General features: G+C 47.1%; 1 protein-coding gene across 1 annotated transcript in view; it reads right to left on the minus strand.

The window, feature by feature from the left end:
• Positions 1-374: 374 nt before the first annotated feature.
• The window catches only part of comtd1 (catechol-O-methyltransferase domain containing 1), a 28,912-nt gene continuing 5,697 nt past the window's right edge, over positions 375-23,589 (minus strand). The window contains exons 2-7 of the mRNA XM_063070301.1: positions 16,196-16,326; positions 14,569-14,674; positions 13,065-13,183; positions 11,902-11,956; positions 2,526-2,659; positions 375-2,001 (exon numbers count right to left, since the gene is read on the minus strand). Coding sequence (XP_062926371.1) covers positions 1,852-2,001; positions 2,526-2,659; positions 11,902-11,956; positions 13,065-13,183; positions 14,569-14,674; positions 16,196-16,326 — 695 coding nt within the window. The 3' untranslated portion in view covers positions 375-1,851. The remainder of the gene's footprint in view (positions 2,002-2,525; positions 2,660-11,901; positions 11,957-13,064; positions 13,184-14,568; positions 14,675-16,195; positions 16,327-23,589) is intronic.

Genomic DNA, 23,589 nt, shown 5'->3' on the forward strand with positions numbered 1-23,589 from the left:
ATTACCTACTCTTAAGGTAATTCGATTTATTAAAGGAACTTACCCGGCCTTACCTCACTTGGAGTGAAGCTCTTCCTCAGCCTCTGCTCGCCAAAGCCTTCCTAGTCTGTCTCCCTCTACTCCATCACCTGCTCCGTTAATCTGCTCTTTTAAACACTCCCACTGCCTCGCGGTCTGACTTACACGCTCTTGCGCAGTTGTGTCCCGTTCAACTGCCGAAGAAAATGGGTCTTACAAAGACTTCGCAAAGTCCTTGTAAACACATCTATTCCCAACCCTCGTTACCCATGTTACTACTTCACAGAATTCACTCCAGACAGAATCTGGTTCTGAGAAGGCCACACCACCTCTAATCAGTGCCTGTCTCTCCATGAGATTATTAATCTTCCCCCGCAGGGAAATTTAATATTGTTTATTAGTGATACAGAAAACATTTACAGAAATTGTTTAACTGAAGCTCTGCACTCAACAATATCTCACTTCAGCAGAATAAACAATGAAACGGGTCACTTTGGTAATAAACACTTTTTATGGCTTCATTTAATATCTTCAAAAGCTTTCTTGATTTGATTTGTCATTTCATTTGCAAATAAAATTAACTTCAATGTGACAGAGATTTAGTGATTTATGATAGAGCAGCAGTACTGATTGCTAGCATTACCCCATGTAACTCTCTGCAAAACCTGGTAAAGCTTTAATCCAAAACTCAAAGAATTCAATCTAAAAGCTACATTTGGTGAAAAAAAATTTGCTGCAGTTATGCTTCACGGGGGCTGCCAGGCAGGCATTTGCCCCCAGTTACTTGCTCCCAAGAAGCCCCCAATCCTCCCACCATCTTTTGACGTCATTTAAGGCAAGGATGTCTTTGTGCAGATGTCAGTTATCTACAATGTTTATCCAGTGATAGTGGATGGCGGGGGAGGCTTGGGGCAGGTTGTATTGAGGCTGGAGGTAGCCAGAGAGACCCTGGAGGGGGCTGGGGCTGGGGCCGGAGGGGTCCCAGAGAGGCCCTGGAGTTGGGGGGGGGGGTGCCGGAGGGGGCCCGGAGAGGCCCACGGGGGGGTGGAGGGGGCCCGGAGAGACCCTGGAGGGGGCTGGGGCTGGGGCCGGAGGGGTCCCAGAGAGGCCCTGGAGTGGGGGGGGGGTGCCGGAGGGGGCCCGGAGAGGCCCACGGGGGGGTGGAGGGGGCCCGGAGAGACCCTGGAGGGGGAGTAGGACCCACGTGGAGCCCGTGGAGTAACCCAGACGGATATTGTGCCAGGGCACATCCTCCAGTGCAGGGCCTGGACATGGGTCGCGTGGCCGTTGTTCAAGCGAGGCTACACACTGCACCGTGTGCCACAGGCATGTGCCATACACTGGGACTTTGGCAAATGTGCTGAAATCACATGTTCCTGAACCCCAGTGAGCCTCTTACTCTCCTCCATGTTGGTTTCCTTCTGGGTATGGACATAGTACCGACTGACCAATGAAAGACGACAGAGGAGGCTGCAGATGCTGGAATATGGAGTAACAAACATTCTCTCTCCATAGACGCCGCTGGGCCTACAGAGTTCCTCCAGCAGACTGTGTAAGTGTTTTCAATGTCAGTATCTCCCGCCTCCTGTGTTTGTAATTTGAAGAATTTGCTCCATTTTTCAGTCTTTGCTTGATTGGTTCTAGCGAACACTTCTGTGAAGGAGATGGTTTGTCACTGTGAGTGGGCGGGAAAACGGGTGAATACTGAGTCAGGCAGGTTACAGGGGAGCATCAAAATCAAAAGTGCAGAAAGGTTTCAGGTAATGGGCCAAATGGCCTGTTGCTGCGACTCTGCAGCGTTTCAACTGTCTCAGCCCGTGGAAGGTGCAACCACTACAGCTTGAAGGCTAGGGTGACCCCATCACCAATGGCAAGCATGCTGACGTTCACCCGACTGTCCCTGGCGATCTTCTTGTTCAGTTCGTCAATGCTGAGTGTCTCAGCATCATTTCCTGGGCTCAGTACACGGCCCCCCCACAGAACCTGTAGTGAAAGCACAGGTGAGTCACTCCACAGGAACTCTGCTAACACAGACTGTACTGGTCACTGTAGCCACTGTTCCTCTTGGAGTCTGAAATATTCCAAGTGAAGCACAGTGAGCCATTCCTCGGGGAAATGCACAGAATCTATCAGCACCAGAGAATTCAAATCAGTGCATGCTCTGGAGGGTGCACACACACACACACACACACACACACACACACAAATTCAGACAAAAATATGCACACACGCACAGAGGTGCAGGCGCACACATGCATACCTACATATGCATGTGCATACACTTAAATGCAGACACACACGCTCCCTCGGTCCCACCCGAGGGTAAAGCTCTCTTGTTTCTGCTTTCGGATAATGTGCTGCAATAATACAACTGATTTCAGTGTTACCTTAGAACCCCAGAGACCCAAGTTCAATTCAAAACCTCGGGTGCTGTCTGCCCCCTGCCCCCTCTCATCAACCCCACAGCCCCCTTTACTGGCCAGTGTTTATGGACACTGTGTACTTACATTGTCAATTGCGATTATTCCTCCTTTGCGTATAAGTTGTAGGCATTTCTCATAATATAAGCAATAATTCACCTTGTCGGCGTCTATGAAGGCAAAGTCGTAGGTCTCAGCCTCACCAGCCTGGAGGAGCTCATCTGTTGAGGAACCGGAGGGTTTATCAGGAGGTGAGTGACATTAACCAATGTGGCAGAGTGGTCACCGACACTGAGGAGCTCAGCCTGCGTGTTACCTGATGGGTTTACCGAGCTATGGTCACAGCCCAGTCAGTGACACATTCCACCCACCTCTCCAAGACACAGACAAGGCCAACATTGCCCTTGTGAAGGTGTGGGTGAACCATCATCCGAAACCACAGAGCTTCTGCTGAAGGTTCTGGTGAGGGACCCCTGGTTCTGGGCCCATCGACAATGAGGGAGCTGGTACATCTCCAGAGAGAGAGGGCAGAGGAGAACTTGGAGGTGGTAGCGTTCCCATGTGCCTGCTGCTTTTGGCTAAGCTGGTAAAGATCAGGGGTTTAAGAGGAACTTTGCCAAAGTTATTGGAGTTACACACCAAGGCTGTAAATGGAGAGGATTTTTCCTATAGTGGATGATTCTAGGATGTGAGGGCACACCCTTAGAAAACAAGAACTTTAGAACAGATGAGGAGGAATCTCTTTAGTCAGAGGGTGGTGAATCTGTGGAATTCATTACATTTGATTGCACATGTGTATGCACATGCATCTGTGCATGTGCACGTGGGTGTTGGCGTGTGGCCAAGTGGTTAAGGCATTCGTCTAGTGATTTGAAGGTTGCTAGTTCAAGCCTTGGCTGAGGCAGTGTGTGTGTCCTTGAGCAAGGCACTTAACCACACATTGCTCTACGACAACACTGGTGCCAAGCTGTATGGGTCCTAATGCCCTTCCCTTGGACAACATCGGTGGTGTGGAGAGGGGAGACTTGCAGCATGGGCAACTGCTCATCTTCCATACAACCTTGCCCAGGCCTGCGCCCTGGAAACCTTCCAAGGCGCAAATCCATGGTCTCATGAGACTAATAGATGCCTATATATTTGGTTGCGGAGGTCAAGTACATTTAAAGCAGAAATTGATAGGTTCTTTGTTAGTCAAGGTGTTGGAGGTTATAAGACCATAAGACATAGGAGCAGAATTAGGCCGTTTGGCCCATCGACTCTGCTCTGCCGTTCAATCATGGGCTGATCCTTATTTTTTTCCCTACCTCAACCCCATTCCCTGGCCTTCTCCCTGTAACCTTTGATGCCGTGTCCAATCAAGAACCTATCAATCTCTGCCTTAAATACACCCAACGACCTGGCCTCCACAGCTGCTTGTGGTAACAAATTCTGCAAATTCACCACCTCTGGCTAAATATATTTCTCTGCATCTGTTTTAAATGAACATCCCTCTATCCTGAGGCTGTGCCCTCTTGTCCTAGACTCTCCCAGCATGGGAAACATCCTTTCCACAACTACTCTGTCTAGGCTTTTCAACATTCGAAGGGTTTCACTGAGATCCCCCCCACCTTCCTCAAAATTTCAGTGAGTACAGACCCAGAGCCATCAAACTTTCCTCATATGATAACCCTTTCATTCCCAATATCATCCTTGTGAACCTCCTCTGAACCCTCTCCAATGCCAGCACACCTTTTCTTAGATGAGGGGCCCAAAACTGTTCACAATACTCAAGGTGAGGTCTCACCAGTGCCTTATAAAGCCTCAGCATCACATGCTTTCTCTTGTATTCTAGACCTCTTGAAATCAATGCTAATATTGCATTTGCCTTCCTCACCACCGACTCAATCTGCAAGTTAACCTTAAAGGTATTTTTCACAAGGACTCCCAAGTTCCCTTGCATCTCAGATTTTTGGATTTTCTCCATGTTTAGAAAATAGTCTGCACATTTCTACTACTAAAGTGCATGACCATGCATTTTCCAGCATTGTATTTCATTTGCCACTCTCTTTGCCATTTCTCCTAATTAAGTCCTACCAGTTTCCTCAATGCTACCTGCCCTCCACCAAACTTTGTATCATCTGCAAACTTGGCAACAAAGCCATCTAATCCATCGAAACCATTTATATACAGCATAAAATGAAGCGGTCCCAGCACCAACTCCTGCAGAACATCACTAGTCACTGGTGATCAACCAAACATTATCCTTTAATTCCCACTCACTGTTTCCTACAATCAGCCAATGCTCTAACCATGTTAGTAACTTTCCTGTAATACCATGGGCTCTTAACTTGGTAAGCATCCTCATGTGTGGCACCTTGTCAAAGGCCTTCTGAAAGTCCAAATACACAATGTTCACTGCATCCCCTTTATCTATCCTACTTGTCATCTCCTCAACAAATTCCAACTTTCTTCCTATCAAATTTCAAGTTGAACTCAATCATATTGTGATCACTGGCTCCTAAGGGTTCTTTTACCTTAAGCTTCCTAATCACCTCCAATTCATTACATAACACCCAATCCAGTATAGCTGATCCCCTAGTAGACTCAACAACAAACTGCCCTAAAGAGCCATCTCGTAGGCATTCAACAAATTCACTCCCTTGAGATCCATTACCTACCTGATTTTCCCAATCGACCTGCATGTTAAACTCTCCCATGACTATCATAACATTGCTCTTTTGACTCGCCTTTTCTATTTCCTGCTGTAATCTGTGGTCCACATCCCAGCCATTGTTGGGAGGCTTGTAAATAACTGCCATCAGGGTCCTTTTACCCTTGCAGTTTCTTAACTTAACCGACACGGGTTCAATATCTTCCAATCCTATGTCACATCTTTCTACGGATTTGATGCTATTCTTTACCAGCAGAGCCATGCCACCCCCTCTGCCTACCTTCCTATCCCTCCAATATAACGTGTAACCTTGGACATTCAGTTCCCAACTACAACTATCCTTCAGCCATGATTGAGTGATGGCCACAACATCATACCTGAATCTGTCATAGTGCAACAATATCATCCACCTTATTTCTTATATTCCATGCATTGAGATGTAACATTTTGAGTGCTATATTTGCTATCCTTTCTGATTTTGCATCTCTAGTGCACTGATACTCACCCTGCTGGCTGCAATTTTATCCTATCATCTGCCTGCCCTTCCTGACAGTCTGACTGCATGCTATCTTTGCTTTTTTGCCATCTGTCCTATTCTGAGCCCCTCCATTCCAGTTCCCACAGCCCTTGCCAAATTAGTTTAAACTCACCCCAACAGTTCTAACAAACCTGCCAGTGAGAATATTGGTCCCCCTCGGGTTCAGGTGCAACCGTCACTTTTGTACAGGTCATACCTCCCCCAGAAGAGATCCCAATGATCCAGGAACCTGAAGCCCTGCCCCCTGCACCAGCTTCTCAGCCACACATTTATCTGCCAACTCATCCTGTTTCTACCCTCACTAACATATGACACAGACAGCAATCCAGAAATTACTACACTGGAGGTCCCACTTCTCAGTTTTCTGCCTAGCTCTCTACATTCTCCCTTCAGGACCTCTTTGCTTTTCCTTCCCAAGTCATTGGTACCAAAATACAGTAAACCAAGACATCTGGCTGCTCCCACTCCCTCTTTAAAATGCTGTAGACGATGTCCCTGACCCTGGCACCTGGGTGTCCCATAGTGGGGAGAAGGCAGGAGAATGTGGTTGAGAGGGATAATAAATCAGCCATGATGGAATGGCAGAGCAGACTCGATGGGCTGAATGGCCTCATTCTGCTCCTGTGTGCTATGGTCTTGTTGTTGGCCAGAGCAATGAGCTCAATATGGTCTCCAACCTGAAAGACGGGTTGAAAAGTAAAAGTCAGAAGATCCAGGGCCATCCTCTCCTCACACACTCTGTCCAGGACTTCCAATATTTAATAGGTTTCAAGGGGATCGCCACTTATTCTGAACTCCACTGAGTATTGGCCCACAACCATCTCATGCTCTTCATCCTCCTGCTTCAGTTTAAGGAGGGGGACAGGAGTCCAGTCATTTCCGGAACATTGGAAGCAGTAGCTGCCTGGGCACGGACTGGTATTTACATCCTCATAGCTTCTCCCACTGTGAGCGGTAAAGTAATCGAGTGAATTATTGATGTACACCTCAAATACACAAATTAGTGTCTCTTTAAAAACTGTATGACCCCAAAGGTAAACAAGTTCTATTTAAAGCCCTGAAGTTTGCCTAAAGCACTCACAGACCTCGCTCAAAGAAGAGAAAATCGAGAGAGGCTGGAAATCCAAGCTGAGCCACGAGGTCTGCTCATCAAACCATGCTGCTCGACAACGGTAATTTCAAGCTTCTGGATTATATCACCATTATTTTGAATGAAAACTGATTTCAAAACACATTCAAAATAAAAGCTTATCAATACTACCTGAGTGACTTCATAACCCAATCTTTATTTATTATTCTGTAAAATGTTTAAACAGCTAATTTGTTTCCATTTTGGGTGAACTGATCACCTGATGTACCTTGCTGGTTGCCAGAGATCCCACAGAACAGAGCCTTGGGACCTGATGGAAGTTATGGCAACCTTTTTCCAAGGATAACATGTTGCCCAGCTGCTCTCAGAGTGAGGAACGTAAAAGAAAGATCTGGACAACGTTCTCACTGGCAAGTTATCAGAATGTCACCATCAAGCAGCGTGCCCTGGAACTTGTCGGCTTGTGGCAGAAGTATATTGCAATACATAATCTTAATAGCCTATCAATCATAACAAGTATATATTTACAATGGAGGCTAAATTAAACAAGTAGTGCAAAAAGAGGGAAAAATGCTGAGGTTTGAAAGGTTATTTATTGATGAGGTGTGTGTGTCACCAGAACAACCCCAACTCCTACCACCCCATCCAGACTGTAACCTCGACCCCTACTGCCCGGCCCCGTCCAGGCTGTAACCTCGACCCCCACGCCACCCAGCCCCGTCTAGGCTGTGAGTCAGACCCCTGCAGCCCGGCCCCGTCCAGGCTGTCCTGATCCAAGTGTTGTTCCAACACTGAAGAAACCCAAGAGTGAGCATTTGATCTGGTGAGTACCCTTAGACCCAGGAAGACTTCCTTCCCTGAAGACTATTTATGAACCAGACTGGATTCTATTGTAATCTAAAAGTTTCATGGTTATCACCTTTAACAATATGTACTCATTTCTGCATTGTGGTGGCTGACTGGGTTTGAAGCAGTTGGCTCCCTGTGCAGAGGATCTGAGCTTCTGATGGAGGGATAAGGGTATGGACTGTTTCCTTCTTTTTCAATATTTTTATTATTTTAATATTGTTTTATTTCCCTGAGCAGACCACCCTGAGCAAACACTCAGCCGCCCTGTCTGAAAATTAATTTCCCCACTTTCTAACCGGGTAGATCAAAGATATCTAGTACAAATCCTGATTACGTTTATGACTATTCAGATCAGTGATCCTGTCTGCTATATCCACATTTTTCAGTGGCTCTAAATTTCCAATAAATCTTAAAAAAAAAATCACATAAGGCCATCAATGGATCGCATCTCCCTGCTCGGTGGATCTCATTAAGGTCTGCTGAGAGCTCAGTGGGCCAGGGCCAACGACACGGAGACACCAGGGTGGAGGAGTCATGACTCCCGAGAGCACAGTGGGCAGGGAATGGCTCTCACTGGGAGAGGCGGACTCTGGTTCAATTCAAATGCTCCTGGTAAGTGCTGTCCTGAGGCTGATGTCCATCTGAGTCACTGGCTCTGGCGGACCGGTGAGGTGGGAGAAAGCTCAGGCAGTAACTGCCCTCAAGTCCAATCACACTGCTTTCTCTCAAGTGTTTGTACGTTCTCCCCGTGATTGTGTGGGTTTGCTCCAGTTTCCCCTCACAGTCCAAAGACATCCGGGTTGCGGGTATGTTATGTTGGTGCTGGAAGCGTGGTGACTCTTGCAGGCTGTCCCAGCACACCTTCATACTGTGATCATTATCATGAACAATGAATTTCACTGTATATTTCAATGTTCATGTGACAAATAAAACTAACCTTCATCTTAAAGCAGTGGATTCGACACTGGTGGTGGGACAGTCAGCAGATACAACCACACCGTCTGTGTGTTGCCCCACACCAGACCTTCCGGCAGTCCAGGGCTGTCAGCGCGACCCCAGGATAAGGACATCAGTACAGACTGCTGTGTCCTCCCCCCACCTACAGTCCGTCAGGGGCTGTGTTTCTACTGAGCCAGGGTAAGAGTGGCATCACATTCTATTCACAGCGTGGGCACATGCCTCACTCAAACACGCGCAGTCAGTCCTAGACTGGGCTGGGATTCTTACAGGGAGTGGAACCTGTTCAATTTACAAACTGATGGGCTTCAGGGCAATCGTCATACACGCCAGAAAAGCACTAGATCCTTTTTCTTCTCAAAGTGATTAATGGCAATGGGCTTCGTGGCAATAGCTTCATATTTTGGGGAAGATCATACAATGAGGCCGATGTAGTTTCAATTAACAAGCTGAAAATTAATCTTCAACTCAATTTGAAATTGTAAAATAACAAATTATGATTAATTAGCAAAAACAACCACAGGTTAATTCCAAACAATTAACAGTTTAAAGGACTGGAATCTCCTTGCCTTGTGTATTCAGGTAATTAGTCTGAGGGATTTTTACTATGAATTCATGCCGGTCCTACAGTTTCTGACTTACGGCTCATTCCACAAATTTTAGGACAACTAACTCATACAAAAGGGGCGTGTCAGAAGGCGGAGCAGACCACCAGGAAATGACATCAATGGTGCCTCAAGCCAATCAGTGCAAACTGCCTCTGAATGACACGAGCTCCACCTGCAGTCAGCATACCGCTATTCCCGGTGTCACCTTGTTGGAAACAAGGGGCTAAATTCTTCAAGGCACAGTGTCAACTCACTACATCTATGTGCTGGGAGTCCCTGCCCTGCAGCGCAGCGTATCAGATCTGTGATCCGGACACCTTGATACAGTTCCAGGGAGCAGAAAACTTCAATTGTTAATTGATTCAGAGGTATACCTGGAATTTAACAAAACATTGTCAACTTGAAACTTCTAGATACTATAGAAACAGTCACAACACGCTGGAGGAACTTAGCAGGTCGGGCAGCATCTGTGGAAAAGATCGGTCGACGTTTCAGGCCGGAACCCTTCGTCAGGACTGTAGGGGGAAGAGGCAGAGGCCCTATAAAGAAGGTGGGGGGAGTGTGGGAAGGAGAAGGCTGGTAGGTTCCAGGTGAAAAACCAGTAAGGGGAAAGATAAAGGGGTGGGGGAATGGAGGCAGGGAGGGGAGAGGCAGGAAAGATGAAGGAAGAATAGGGGAAAACACAATGGGTAGTAGAAGGAGGCGGAACCAAGAGGGAGCAGCTGGGGCAGAGTGAAACTGGGATAGGGGAAGGGAGGGGGAGGGAATTACTGGAAGTTGGAGAATTCTATGTTCATACTAAGGGGCTGGAGACTACCTAGACGGTATATGAGGTGTGGCTCCTCCAACCTGAGTTTAGCCTCATCATGGCAGTAGAGGAGGCCATGTATGGACATAGCTGAATGGGAATGGGAAGCAGAGTGGCAGTGGGTGGTTACCGGGAGATCCTGTCTGTTGTGGCAGACGGAGCGGAGGTGCTCGACGAAGCGGTCCCCCAATCTGCGATATGTCCATACATGGCCTCCTCTACTGCCATGATGAGGCTAAAGTCAGGTTGGAGGAGCAACACCTCATATACCGTCTAGGTAGTCTCCAGCCCCTTGGTATGAACATAGAATTCTCCAACTTCCAGTAATTCCCTCCCCCTCCCTTCCCCTATCCCAGTTTCACTCTGCCCCCTCTCCCAGCTGCCTATCACCTCCCTCATGGTCCCGCCTCCTTCTACTACCCATTGTGTTTTCCCCTATTCTTTCTTCACCTTTCCTGCCTGTCACCTCCCTGCCTCCCCTCCCCCACCCCTTTATCTTTCCCCTTACTGGTTTTTCACCTGGAACCTACCAGCCTTCTCCTTCCCACCCTCCCCCCACCTTCTTTATAGGGCCTCTGCCCCTTTCCCCTACAGTCCTGACGAAGGGTTCTGGCCCGAAACGTTGACTGATCGTTTCCACGGATGCTGCCCGACCTGCTGAGTTCCTCCAGCGTGTTGTGAGTGTTGCTTTGACCCCAGCATCTGCAGAGTATTTTGTGTTTAGATACTATAGAATCGTGCCTGGTTCATGAATACTTTCCTGGGATCCTCAGTCTTAACTCAATCCATCCCCTTCTCCCTCCATCAGAAGCTGAGATCCTCTGTGTATGGAGCTGACTTCCTGCTGCTCAGGCTCAGTCAGCCTCTGCTATGCAGTAACCAGTCGATATGTTAACCATGAAACTTCTAGATTGCAATAGAATCCCATCTGGTTCTTGAATACTCTCCAGGGTCTTGCAGTACTCTCTAGATTGTGTGTTCACTCTTGGTTTTGTTAGGTCCTGGAAGACCACTCAGATCAGTGCAGTTTGGGCTGGACAGGGGCCTGGGCCTGGTCACTTACAGAAGGCAGGTACTCTGTACACACAACACAGAATCAGAGCAGAAGTCTATTCAGCCCCTTGAGCCTGATCCCTCACTCAATACCTTCCATCTCAAAACACCTTTTCCTGCCTTCTCTCTCTATTCCAGAGTCCCTCTGTCTCCATTTGAAACAGTATCAATGACTGAGTTTTCCCAGCACTCCAAGGTCCAGATTTTCACAGATTCACACCCACCCACCGCCCAACAGATTTTTCCTTGTCTCTCTCTCAAGTCTGTGAACTCCTGGGATAGGAGAAGCTATTCACTCTGAATCTGCTCAACAGTTCTGTACATTTCACTTTTCCACACTCCAGAGAATAAATGGATCATCTCCTCAACCTTCCCTCCGGGACCTGCAGCTGGTCCGGAAACTTTCTCTGCATTCCCATGGCAAGTAAATTATTTTCGGGTAATATGACCAAAATTGCAGATGCTATTCCAAAAGCATTTTCAAACAAGGTCTTGTATAATCATAGGAGATATCCTTCCTCCTGTATACAAGAGCCCTACAAGCGCACGACACACGTTCCTGATACTCACTGGGAGCACAGCTGGACAGGATGGTGCCATGGCGGGGGTCGAATGCACGGGCAGTTAGACTGGAGGCTGTCTTGCAATTTGGGTTCAACATCTCCAGGCCCAGTGGTAAATGTGAAGCCCACCCATCCACACTGACACGGTTGGGTTTTGGATCAACAGCAATGAGGTCCACAGAGTGACCTGAGCTTCTGAAGGGACCGCCCTGTGGGAAAGTGGCTCCCTGACCTGATCACCCACTCACCTTGCCTCTGGGAGAGAATTCTGGTCCAAAAACAACCAGACGTTTGCAGGATTTTAGTACATTCACTGTTACTCCTTCTCTGGTGTGGGACTTACTCACCAAGTGTCTCTGAAGCTGGTTTAATGCGAAGGTCAATTTTATGTTCCACTCCAGCCTGCAATCGACACATCACACGATAAGTGAACAATACCACGGGTGAGGTGCAGCCCTGCCTGAGACACTGAGGACACAGGGGTTCTGTGCTGGGACCACAGCCTCATTCTGTCAGCTGCCCAAACTGCGGGCCACAGACCGCTTGGTTAATGGTAGAATTCCATGCCTTGCCTTAGTGGCTGGGATCACTGGTCACCCTCCCACAGCAAGGCAGGGGTGCTGAGGTCCGCAGCCATCAATACCAGAGATTTACCAGATCCACTGACCCTGATTCCCACACTTCCATTCCCCCCAATTCACAGGGAATTCATTATGGTGGACATCAGTAAGTTGGGAGCTTGACATGTGAACAGTATCAGGGCCTGAATGAGGCTCAGGGCTGCACAGAATGCTGGAGATAGGGTTGTGGTGGTGTTCGGGGTGAGGCAGAGGCAGATAACCCACTCACTGGGCCAGGCCTTCTGGTTACCACGGTCATCCCACACTCCCTTCCCATCTTAAACTGCCCCATTCCCTACTCCCCCGACCACCCACACGACTCACCTTCTCATCCACTGTAAGGAAAGGGTTAAATACAATTCATCCTTGGCTTATTTCTTTATTTAGAAATAGTGCAGAACATTCCCTCTAGTTAGAGTCTCATCACACCAGCAGCCCCCAAGAGCCCCGATTTAACGTGAACCTAATCACCAGACAAGAAACAAAGACCAACTAGCCTATTCGGTATGTCTTTGGAGTGTGGGAGGAAAACAGAGCCGGAGAAAACACACGCATTCCCTGGGAAGGACGTACAGAGACACCTTACAAATAAAACCAACAGGGGAGATCAGGAACAGGTGGTCAGGAATGGAGAGATCGGGAAGGGAGAGACTGGGACCCGGGGGGGGGGGGTCATCAGGAATGGGGAGTGGGGGGACAAGACCACAGAGAGAAGTGGTGGGAGATCAAGGATGGGGAATGGGGGGAATGGAGCAGGGAGCGGGGAGTTGTGCAACCCCCTTCTCTACAAACATACACACTCTCTGAAGGGACAATTAGTTTGAAAACCAGTTACACAAAAATGTTTACTCTTTGAAGGTAACCTCGTTTTAATTGAAATCTCTTCTCACCTCGCTCCAAAATGGTTTCCCAATGTTGGCAAAGTCCATATTGATGTCGCAGGCAACGACCACGCCATCAGCTGGCAGTGTCAGGGCCATGTTCAGCGTGTTGTATCCGGTGTAGACTCCTGAGGAAACAGCACAAACTCAAGACCATCGCCACCAAACTGGCCAAGGCAAGACAAAGGAAAGCTACTCCCCTGTTCTGTAGGATTGGGGTCAGTGCATTACAGAGTGCTCTCTACACTGCCAGTGTGATCAACCTCAGAGTCCACTGCTCCGTTAGTCCAAAGCTTCAGACCGCCAGGCTGCTGGACCTTAGTGCCCACTGCCCTCTCCATTCCAGCTTCAGACCATCAGTGTGCCAGCCCTCCGAGTTCACTGTCCCATCAGTCCCAGCTTCAGATTGACCGTTGCCTCATCAGCTTCAGACTGTCAAAGCCATAGACCTCAAAGTCTGCTGTCCTGGCTTATGAAGGGACTTAATGATTTATTTTTACAATTATTTTCCATCAGTTCCTTACCTGTGACCCACAGCTGTGGGGACACTGCTCTGTACAACCTACAGAAAGTAGTTGGCAGTCTCCGAGATTGTCTTCCATTTAAGTATATTCCAAAGCCACTGTCGAAACTCAACACCCTCATTCCTATGACAATACTGTCCGCCACCTAACCAGCTCAGCTCTCCCCCTCAGCTGAGACAGCCCAAGAAAACTCCACTCACCTCCACTCGGGTAATCTTGCCCCTATCCTCTCCCTTTGCAGCTGAGCCCGTCCTACTCATTGACTGTCCACAGTGGCCCCTCCCGGCATGACAATGGAGTCCCTCACTCTCTGCAACTGCTTCACGAGGAGGTAACCTCCTTTCCTCAGGAGGATTACGAGGACCTTTTATTCACACTTGCAATGGCTACTTTTCAACAAGATTCAAGTTTCTTTGATGTCAGCTCCTGTACACAAGTGTAAAGGAGAACGAAGCATCTGTTACTCCAAATCTGATGCAGCACAAAAAAAAACAAAGATAAAGAACACAATAATAAAGAAAAAAAATGTAAATATTGATCAGCCTTACTGCTCGGGGAAAGTGCCTGTCTTGGTGTGGATGCTACGTGGCCTCTTACCCGTTGGGAGTGGAGTACGCAGTCCACGAGCAGCATGGGTGGGATGATAGGTGCAAAGGAGGGGAGCCCACAATCTGTGACAACAACCTTAAATACTTGCTGGTGGGATCAGAGGGTCAGGCAGCCTCCATGGAGAGTCAACATTTCAACTGAGACCCTTCATCCGGACTGGAAGTGCAGAGGAGAGATATCTGGTATGAGGAGCTGGAGCAAGAGCTGGCAGGTGATGGGGAATGGGAGCAGAAATAGCAACAGTGACAGCTGAGGAGACAATCCCTTGAAGAATCTCTGCTCATATTGCTTTAATTCAACTGGATCTTGTCTCATGTCTGGTGACCCACAGTGACGGGCAACAGGCAGTTCCTGTGGCAGGCTTCTCAGGTGGGACTCACCTATTTCAATAACCTTCTTGGCCTTGATGAGAGTGGCCAGGTTTGCCAGGAGCTGAGCTTCCTCACACGCCACCATCATTAAATAATTCTGATCCTCTAGAGTCCGCTGGAGAAGAATTGCAGAAGATGCTGAGTGAGAGGGGTTAATTATTTTAAAATTTGTTTGGTGTTCTTTCCTGATTCATCTCAGGGCATTTACAAACAAAGGGAGGCACCGCACACGTTCTAAATACAAGAAAACACTTTATTAGAACTGCAATACAAAGAAAGATAAATGTCTACAGTAATCAAAATACTTATCGTTCACTAAACAAGCTAACTTGCAGAATGTTGACAAACTTTATGCAGCCTTCCCACCGCCCACCCCCACAATCTCTATACGTACTTGTCCCGTCTTCTCCAGATCTTAGCACCAACCAAAGTTATGATCTAGCCTAAAACAGCTTCACCAAGAAAGTGCCCTTTTTATACTCTTTAAGCATCATACAGTTATCACCCCACTACTTTTCCATCCCTTAGTGGTACCAGATGCACACCCTCTTCAGGCCAGACACACAATGTAGGAAAGCAAACACAACAGGAGAAAGACATTCCTTATCTAATCACAGGGAGGTACACTCCTGCACAGCTCCAAACTTTCACATTCCCTTGCCTTCCTTTCCCCTCCCTCCGGGTAGTGGCTAGGACAATCGCTTTACAATGCTAGTGAAGCTGGCAATTCTTGCTGCAGTCTAAGGAGTTTGTACATTCTCCCCATGACCTGTGGGTCTCCTCCGTATTCTCTGGTTTCTTCCACAGTCCAAAGACACGCAGGTTATGATTAGTAAATCGTGGACATGCAGGTTATGATTAGTAAATCATGGACATGCAGGTTATGATTAGTAACTCATGGACATACGGGTTATGATTAGTAAATTGTGGACATCTAGGTTATGATTAGTAAATTGTGGACGTGCTATGTTGTGGACATGATTAGTAAATTGTGGACATACAGGTTATGATTAGTAAATTGTGGACGTGCTATGTTGTGGACATGATTAGTAAATTGTGGACATATAGGCTATGGTCAGTAAATTGTGGACATGCAGGTTATGATTAGTAAATTGTGGACGTGCTATGTTGTGGACATGATTAGTAAATTGTGGACATATAGGCTATGATCAGTAAATTGTGGACATGCAGGTTATGATTAGTAAATTGTGGACGTGCTATGTTGTGGACATGATTAGTAAATCGTGAACACACAGGTTATGATTAGTAAGTGGTGGACACACTATGTTGGTGCTAGAAGCGCGGGGACATTGGTGGGCTGCCCCCAGCACACCTTCATACTGTATTGATCCTCGACACCAACAACACATTTCACTGTATGTTTCAATGTACATGTGGCGAATATAGTTAATCTTTTTATCTTCTTCAACTTCTCTAAAACAGAAGTTACTAATCCCAAAGCCATTCCCCCAGTAACTGGCTCCCCCTGGGAAGAGGGGGGTGCATACCCAGCCCAGAGATGTCAACCAACTTCCTTCACCTGACAGTCTCCCTGTAACCGTGGCCCATCTTACACCCTGTCTCGCGTCTGACAGGGTAGTTACTGAAGGGGTAACCATCACTGCTTTTCACTGACCTGCTTCAGCTTCTGCAGCACAGGATGTTCCCGCAGGGAATTCTGTAGGACGTATTTCGTCAAAGGATCATCTTTGGCACCTCCGTGACTCTTAAAAGACCTTCCGTGAGACTGAGAAAAGAACCTCTTCCCTGAAGGAAAGACAGAGCAGTTCTGAATTAATCCAAAAGCATGCAAATATTAACTTGACAAATCCCAAGGTGTGAACAGAAATACAGGTAATGGTGGTACGGTAATAAACATGCTTAACAATATAATCTCATAAACCAATAGACATCGGTGAAAAACACTTCCTACAGAACAAAACCCAATAGCATGAATGGCAGCAATGTTTCACTACCAGATGAATCCAATGCTCCTATACCCGCTTTGAAAAGGAGAAAATAACTGCAGCTGTGAAGATCCCTGCTGCACCTGATGACCCTGTGATCTCTGTCTCGGAGGCCGATGTTACATAGAAACATAGAAAATAGGTGCAGGAGTAGGCCATTCGGCCCTTCGAGCCTGCACCGCCATTTATTATGATCATGACTGATCATCCAACTCAGAACCCTGCACCAGCCTTCCCTCCATACCCCCTGATCCCCGTAGCCACAAGGGCCATATCTAACTCCCTCTTAAATATAGCCAATGAACTGGCCTCAACTGTTTCCTGTGGCAGAGAATTCCACAGATTCACCACTCTCTGTGTGAAGAAGTTTTTCCTAATCTCAGTCCTAAAAGGCTTCCCCCTTATCCTCAAACTATGAACCCTCGTTCTGTTAGACTGTCTTTAAAGAGAGTGAACCCTTGCAAGGCAGGAGGTCCCGATGGAGTACTTGCTAAGGCTCTGAAAACTTGTGCCAACCAACTGGTAGGAGAATTCAAGGACATTTTCAACCTCTCAATGCTACAGGCAGAAGTTCCCACTTGCTTCACATATTAGTGCCTAACAAGAAGAATGTGAGCCTGGTAGCAATCACATCCACAGTGATGAAATGCTTTGAGAGGTTGATTATGACTAGACTGAACTCCTGCCTCAGCAAGGACCTGGACCCTCTGCAATTTGCCTATGGCCACAGTAGGTCAACGGCAGATGCAATCTCAATGGCTCTTCACATGGCCTTAGACCACCTGGACAACACAAACACCTACGTCAGGATGCTGTTCATCGACTATAGCTCAACATTTAATACCACAATCCCACATTTCATTCCCACAATCCTGATTGAGAAGTTGCAGAACCTGGTTCTCTGTACCTCCCTCTGCAAATGGGTCCTCAACTTCCTAACCGGAAGACCACAATCTGTACGGATTGGTGATAACATCTCCTCCTCACAGACGATCAACACTGGCGCACCTCAGGGGTGTGTGTGCTTAGCCCACTACTGTACTCTCTCTATACCCAGGACTGTGTGGCTAGGCATAGCTCAAACACCATCTATAAACTTGCTGATGATACATCCGTTGTTGGCAGAATCTCAGGTGGACGAAAAGGAGTACAGGAGCGAGATATGCCAACTAGTGGAGTGGTGCTGCAGCAACAACCTGGCACTCAGCGTTAATAAGATGAAAGAGCTGATTGTGGACTTCAGGAAGGGTAAGACAAAGGAACACATACCAATCCTCAGAGGGATAAGTGGAGAGAGAGAGAGAGAGAGGAATTTCAAGTTCCTGGGTGTCAAGATCTCGGAGGACCTAACCTGGTCCCAACATATCGATGCAGCTATAAAGAAGGCAAGACAGTGACTATACCATTTGAAGAGATTTGAAATGTCAACAAAAATACTCAAACTTCTCCAGCTGTATCGAGGAGAGCATTCTGACAGGCTGCATCACTGTTTGGTATCGGGTGGGGGGGGGGCTACTGCACAGGACCGAGAGAAATGACAGAGGGTCGGAAATTTAGTCGGCTCTATCTTGGGTACTAGCCTACAAAGTACCAGGACATCTTCAAGGAGTGGTGTCTCAGAAAAGCAGCATCAAGGCACACAGTCAACAATTCAGGAACAGCTTCATACCCTCCGCCATGCAATTCTTAAAAGGACATTGAACTCATGAACACTCCCTCACTTTATTAATACATATTTCTGTTTTTGCATGATTTTAATCTATTCAATATATAGAACCACAAAACACTACAGCACAGAAAGCAGGCCATTTGGCCCTTCTAATCTGTGCCAAAACTTTATTCCACTAGTCCCATTGACCTGCATCTAGTCCATAACCCTCCAGACCTCTCCCATCCATGTACCTATCCAATTTATTCTTAAAACTTAAGAGTGAGCCCGCATTTACGCCAGATTTCAGCTCATTCCACACTCCCACCACTCTCTGAGTAAAGAAGTTCCCCCTAAACCTTTCCCCTTTCACCCTAAAGCTATATCCTCTCGTATTTATCTCTCCTGGTCTAAGTGGAAAGAGCTTATTCACATTTACTCTGTCTATACCCCCTCACAATTTTGTAAACCTCTATCAAATCTCCCTTCATTCTTCTATACTCCAAGGAATAAAGACCTAATCTGTTCAATCTTTCCCTGTAACTCAACTCCAGAAGACCCGGCAACATCCTCATAAATCTTCTCTGCACTCTTTCAATCTTACTGATATCCTTCCTATAGTTAGGTGACCAGAACTGCACACAATACTCCAAATTTGGCCTCACCAATGTCTTATACAACCTCCCCATAACATCCCAACTCCTATACTCAATACTTTGATTTATGAATGCCAGGATGCCAAAAACCTTCTTTGCCACCCTGTTCACCTGTGATGCCACTTTCAGGGAACTATGTATCTGAACTCCCAGATCCCTTTGTTCCTCTGCACTCCTCAGTGCCCTACCATTTACTGTGTATGTTCTACCTTGATTTGCCCTTCCAAAATGCAGCACCTCACACTTGTCTGTATTAAGTTCCATCTGCCATTTTCTGGCCCATTTTTCCAGTTGGTCCAGATCCCTCTGCAAGCTTTGAAAGTCTTCTTCGCCATCCACAACGCCTCCAATCTTAGTGTCATCAGCAAACTTGTTGATCCAATTTACCACATCATCATCTAGATCATTGATATAGACAACAAACAACAATGGTCCCAGCACAGATCCTTGAGGCACACCACTAGTCACAGGCCTCCAGTCTGATAAGCAATCATCCACTACCACTCTCCGTCTTCTCCCACACAGCCAATTTCAAATCCAGTTTACAACCTCTCCACGGATACCTAGTGTCTGAACCTTCTGAACTAACCTTCCATGTGGGACCTTGTCAAAAGCCTTACTAAAGTCCATGTAGACAACATCCACAGCCTTTCCTTCATCTACTTTCTTGGTAACCTCCTCGAAAAACTCTACAAGATTTGTTAAACACGATCTACCATGCACAAAGCCATGCTGACTATCCTTAATCAGCCCTTAGCTGTCCAAGTACTTATATATCCGATCTCTCAGAACACCTTCCAATAATTTACCTACTACTGATGTAGGCTCATTGGTCTGTAATTACCTGGTTTACTTTTAGAGCCTTTTTTAAACAACGGAACAACGAGCTACCCTCCAATCCTCCGGCATCGCACCCGTGGCTAAGGACATTCTAAATATTTCAGCCAGGGCCCCTGCAATTTCTACACTAGTCTCTCTCCAGGTCTGAGCAAATATCATGTCAGGCCTGGGGGATTTATCTACCTTTATTCGCTGTAAGGCAGCAAGCACCTCCTCCTCTTTAATCTCTGTATGTTCCATGACACTACTGCTTGTTTCCCTTCCTTCCATATACCCTATGCCAGTTTCCTGAGTAAATACTGATGCAAAACATCTGTTTAAGATCTCCCTCATCTCATGAAGCTCCACACATAGACAACCACTCTGATTTTCTAGGGGACCAATTTTGTCCCTTTCTATCCTTTTACTCTTAATATACTTGTAGAAACCCTTCGGGATTACCTTCACATTATCTGCCAAAGCAACCTCATGTCTTCTTTTTGCCTTCCTGATTTCTTTCTTTAGTATTTTCTTACATTTTCTATACTCTTCAAGTACCTCATTTGTTCTGAGTTGTCTATATCTGCTATACACCTCTCTCTTTTTCTTAACCAGATCGCCTATATCCCTTGAAATCCAAGGTTCGCTATGCCTGTCGACTTTGCCTTTAATCCTGGCAGGAACATGCAAACTCTGCACTCTCAGAATTTCGGCTTTGAAGGTCTTCCACTTACTGAACACATCAACACATCCTTGCCAGAAAACAACTTATCCCAATCCACTCTTCCTAGATCCTTTCTCATCTCCACAAAATTGGCCCTTCTCCAAGTTAGAACCTCATCTTGAGGACCAAACCTATCCTTATCCATAATTAACTTGAAACTAATGAAATTATGGTCACTGGACCCAAAATGTTCACCTACACATACTTCTGTTACCTGACCTGTCTGGTTCCCTAATAGGAGATCAAGTATTGCATCCTCTCTCACAGGTATCTCTATATATTGATTTAGAAAACTTTCCTGAACACATTTGACAAACTCCAAGCCATCCAGCCCTTTCACAGTGTGGGAGTCCCAGTCAATATGTGGAAAGTTAAAATCCCCTATTACAACTTTCCGTTTCTTACATCTCTCTACAGATTTGCTCCTCCAATTCTCTCTGACTATTGGGTGGTCTATAATACAACCCTATTAGTGTGGTCGCACCTTTCCCGTTTCTCAGCTCCACCCACGTGGCCTCTGTAGACAAGCCCTCTGGGCTGTCCTGTCTACACACAGCTGTGATATTCTCCCTGACTAGTAATGCCACTCCTCCCCCTTTCATCCCTCCCCCTCTATCACGTCTGAAACAACGGAACCCCGGAACATTAAGCTGCCAGTCATGCCCCTCCTGCAACCAAGTCTCACTAATAGCAATAATGTCGTAATCCCACGTGCCAATCCACGCCCTGAGCTCATCTGCCTTACCTACAATACTCCTTGCATTGAAATAGATGCACCTGAGAACATTTCTATCACATACAAACCTTTGATTTCTGTCTATACATGCAGTCCTCACATGACATTTATCCCCCTCCACCTATCAGCTCTAACACTTTGGTTCCCCTCCCTCTACAAATCTAGTTTAAACCCCCCGGAGCAGCACTAGCAAACCTTCCCGCAAGGATGTTTGTCCCCCTCCAGTTCAGGTGCAACCCGTCCCGTCAGAACAGGTCCCACCTTCCCTGGAACAAGGCCCAATTGTCCAGAAACATGAAGCCCTCCCTCCTGCACCAACTCCTTTGCCACGTATTTAGCTGCATTATCTTCCTATTTCTAGCCTCACTATCATGTGGCACAGGTAGCAATCCTGAGACTGCAACCCCGGAGGTCCTGTCCTTCAACTTTGCACCTAGCTCCCTAAAGTCTCTTTGCAGGACCTCCTCCTTCTTCCTATCCATGTCATTGGTCCCTACGTGGACCACGACATCCGGCTGCTCACCCTCCCTCTTGAGAATACTGAGGACTCGATCCGAGATATCGCGGACCCTGGCGCCAGGGAGGCAGCAGACCATCCGGGATTCTCGATCTCTTCCACAGAACATCCTATCTGTCCCCCTAACTATCGAATCCCCTATCACTACTGTTCTCCTCTTTTCCCTCCTTCCCTTCTGAGTTGAGGGTCCAGTCTCGGTGCCAGAGATGCAACCACTGCAACTTGTCCCTGGTAGGTCGTCCCCATCAACAGTGTCCAAAATGGTGTACTTATTGTTGATGGGAATGGCCATGGGGTGCTCTGCTCATTCTGTCTATTCCCCTTCCCTCTCCTGACAGTCACCCAGCTACCTGTCTCCTGACTTTTAGAGGTGACTATCTCCCTGCAACTCCTGTTTATTTCTGCCTCACGAATGATCGGAAGTTCATCCAGCTCCAGTTCCCTAACTCGGTTTGTCAGGAGCTGCAGCTGGATGCACCTTTTACAGGTGTAGTCATCAGGGACGATTGTACTCACCCTGTCTTTCCACATACTGCAAACAGAGCACTCGACTGCCCTAACTGCTGCCTCCATTACCTACTCCTAAGTTAATTAAATTAATTAAAGGAACTTACCCAGCCTTAGCTCACTGGGAGCAGGCTTGTCCTCAGCCTCTCGAGCCAAAACCTCAAAGCTCCACTCCTACCCTGAGCCACTCACACACTGGCTGCTCCTCTTCAGTTACCCCTCCTTTCATTTGTCCCTGCCAATTATCTCAAGTACTCACTCCCTCTAATCAACTAATCAACACTCTGTTTAACCCTTCAGTTGCCCTCCACACTCCTTTTAAAGCACACTCCCTTCAGCTGCTTCCCAGCACTCAGCGCTCTCCCGAGCCCCTCGCTCCTCGTCCTGCTGCGAGGATCCCGCGATCACACTGTAATTTATTTCGTATGTACACTGTAACTTATTTTTTTCCTCCATCTATATTATGTATTGCATTTTACTGCTGCTAAGTTAACAAATTTCACCACACATGCCGGTGATAATAAACCTGATTCGGAAAATAGTGCCCGAGATTCTGGGAACTCCAATTACAGAATAGGGCAAATGTGAATAATTTTGTAAAGCAACCTCAACCTTTGCATTTTATCCTACAATTATTCCTCAGCCCAAGCTGTCCAAGTGTTACAGAAATGTTTGGAACTATGAGAGGCATAGGTTAGGTGGACAGTAACAGTCATTTCTGCAGGGAAGGAGAGCCCAAAGCCAGGAGGCCAAGGTTTAGAGAGGAGAAAGATTTAAAAAGGACCTGACGAGTAACTTTTCCATGCAGACAGTGGTGAATATATGGATTGAGCTGCCAGAGCAAGTGATCGAGGCAAGTACAATGATATTATTTAAGAAACACATGGTTAGGTACATGGTGCAAGGCCCCTCTCCCCCTTTTCTCCCCTCTCTCCTTGCTCTATCCCTGTCCCTCCCCTCTTTCCTACTCTCCCCCTTTTCCCTTCTTTCACTCAGGGGCGGGACCCACTGATGGTGGGGGTTGGAATGGGGATGGTGCCAATTCCCACTGTTAGCAGCTCTCTCCGCCCAGCCTGGACTGCAGTTGGAGCCGATGTGTGATCCAGTCAATCCCGGGGCCTAATCGCCACTACAGAGGGTTAATAATCACTTCCCCACTATGGCAGGGCCGAGGCAAGGCCTGTGTCCAACCTGGTGGGTGGGGAATGGGGGCTGGGGTGGTGCCGATACCTGCTGATGGCATTTATAGCCCTCCTGAGTTTGTAGATAGGACTGCCTGTCCGGTGGGAAACTACACACGACTGGGTGTGTGTACAGATACTGAACGTCTTCATGAAGGATCATACCAGATGTCATATGAAGAGCGTTTGATGGCTCTGGGTCTGAATTCACTAGAATTCAGAAGAATAAGGGTGACCTCATTGAAACCTATCAAGTGGTGAAAGACCTTGATAGA

The sequence above is a fragment of the Mobula hypostoma genome, chromosome 18, assembly GCF_963921235.1.
Source record: "Mobula hypostoma chromosome 18, sMobHyp1.1, whole genome shotgun sequence".
NCBI lineage: Eukaryota > Metazoa > Chordata > Chondrichthyes > Myliobatiformes > Myliobatidae > Mobula > Mobula hypostoma.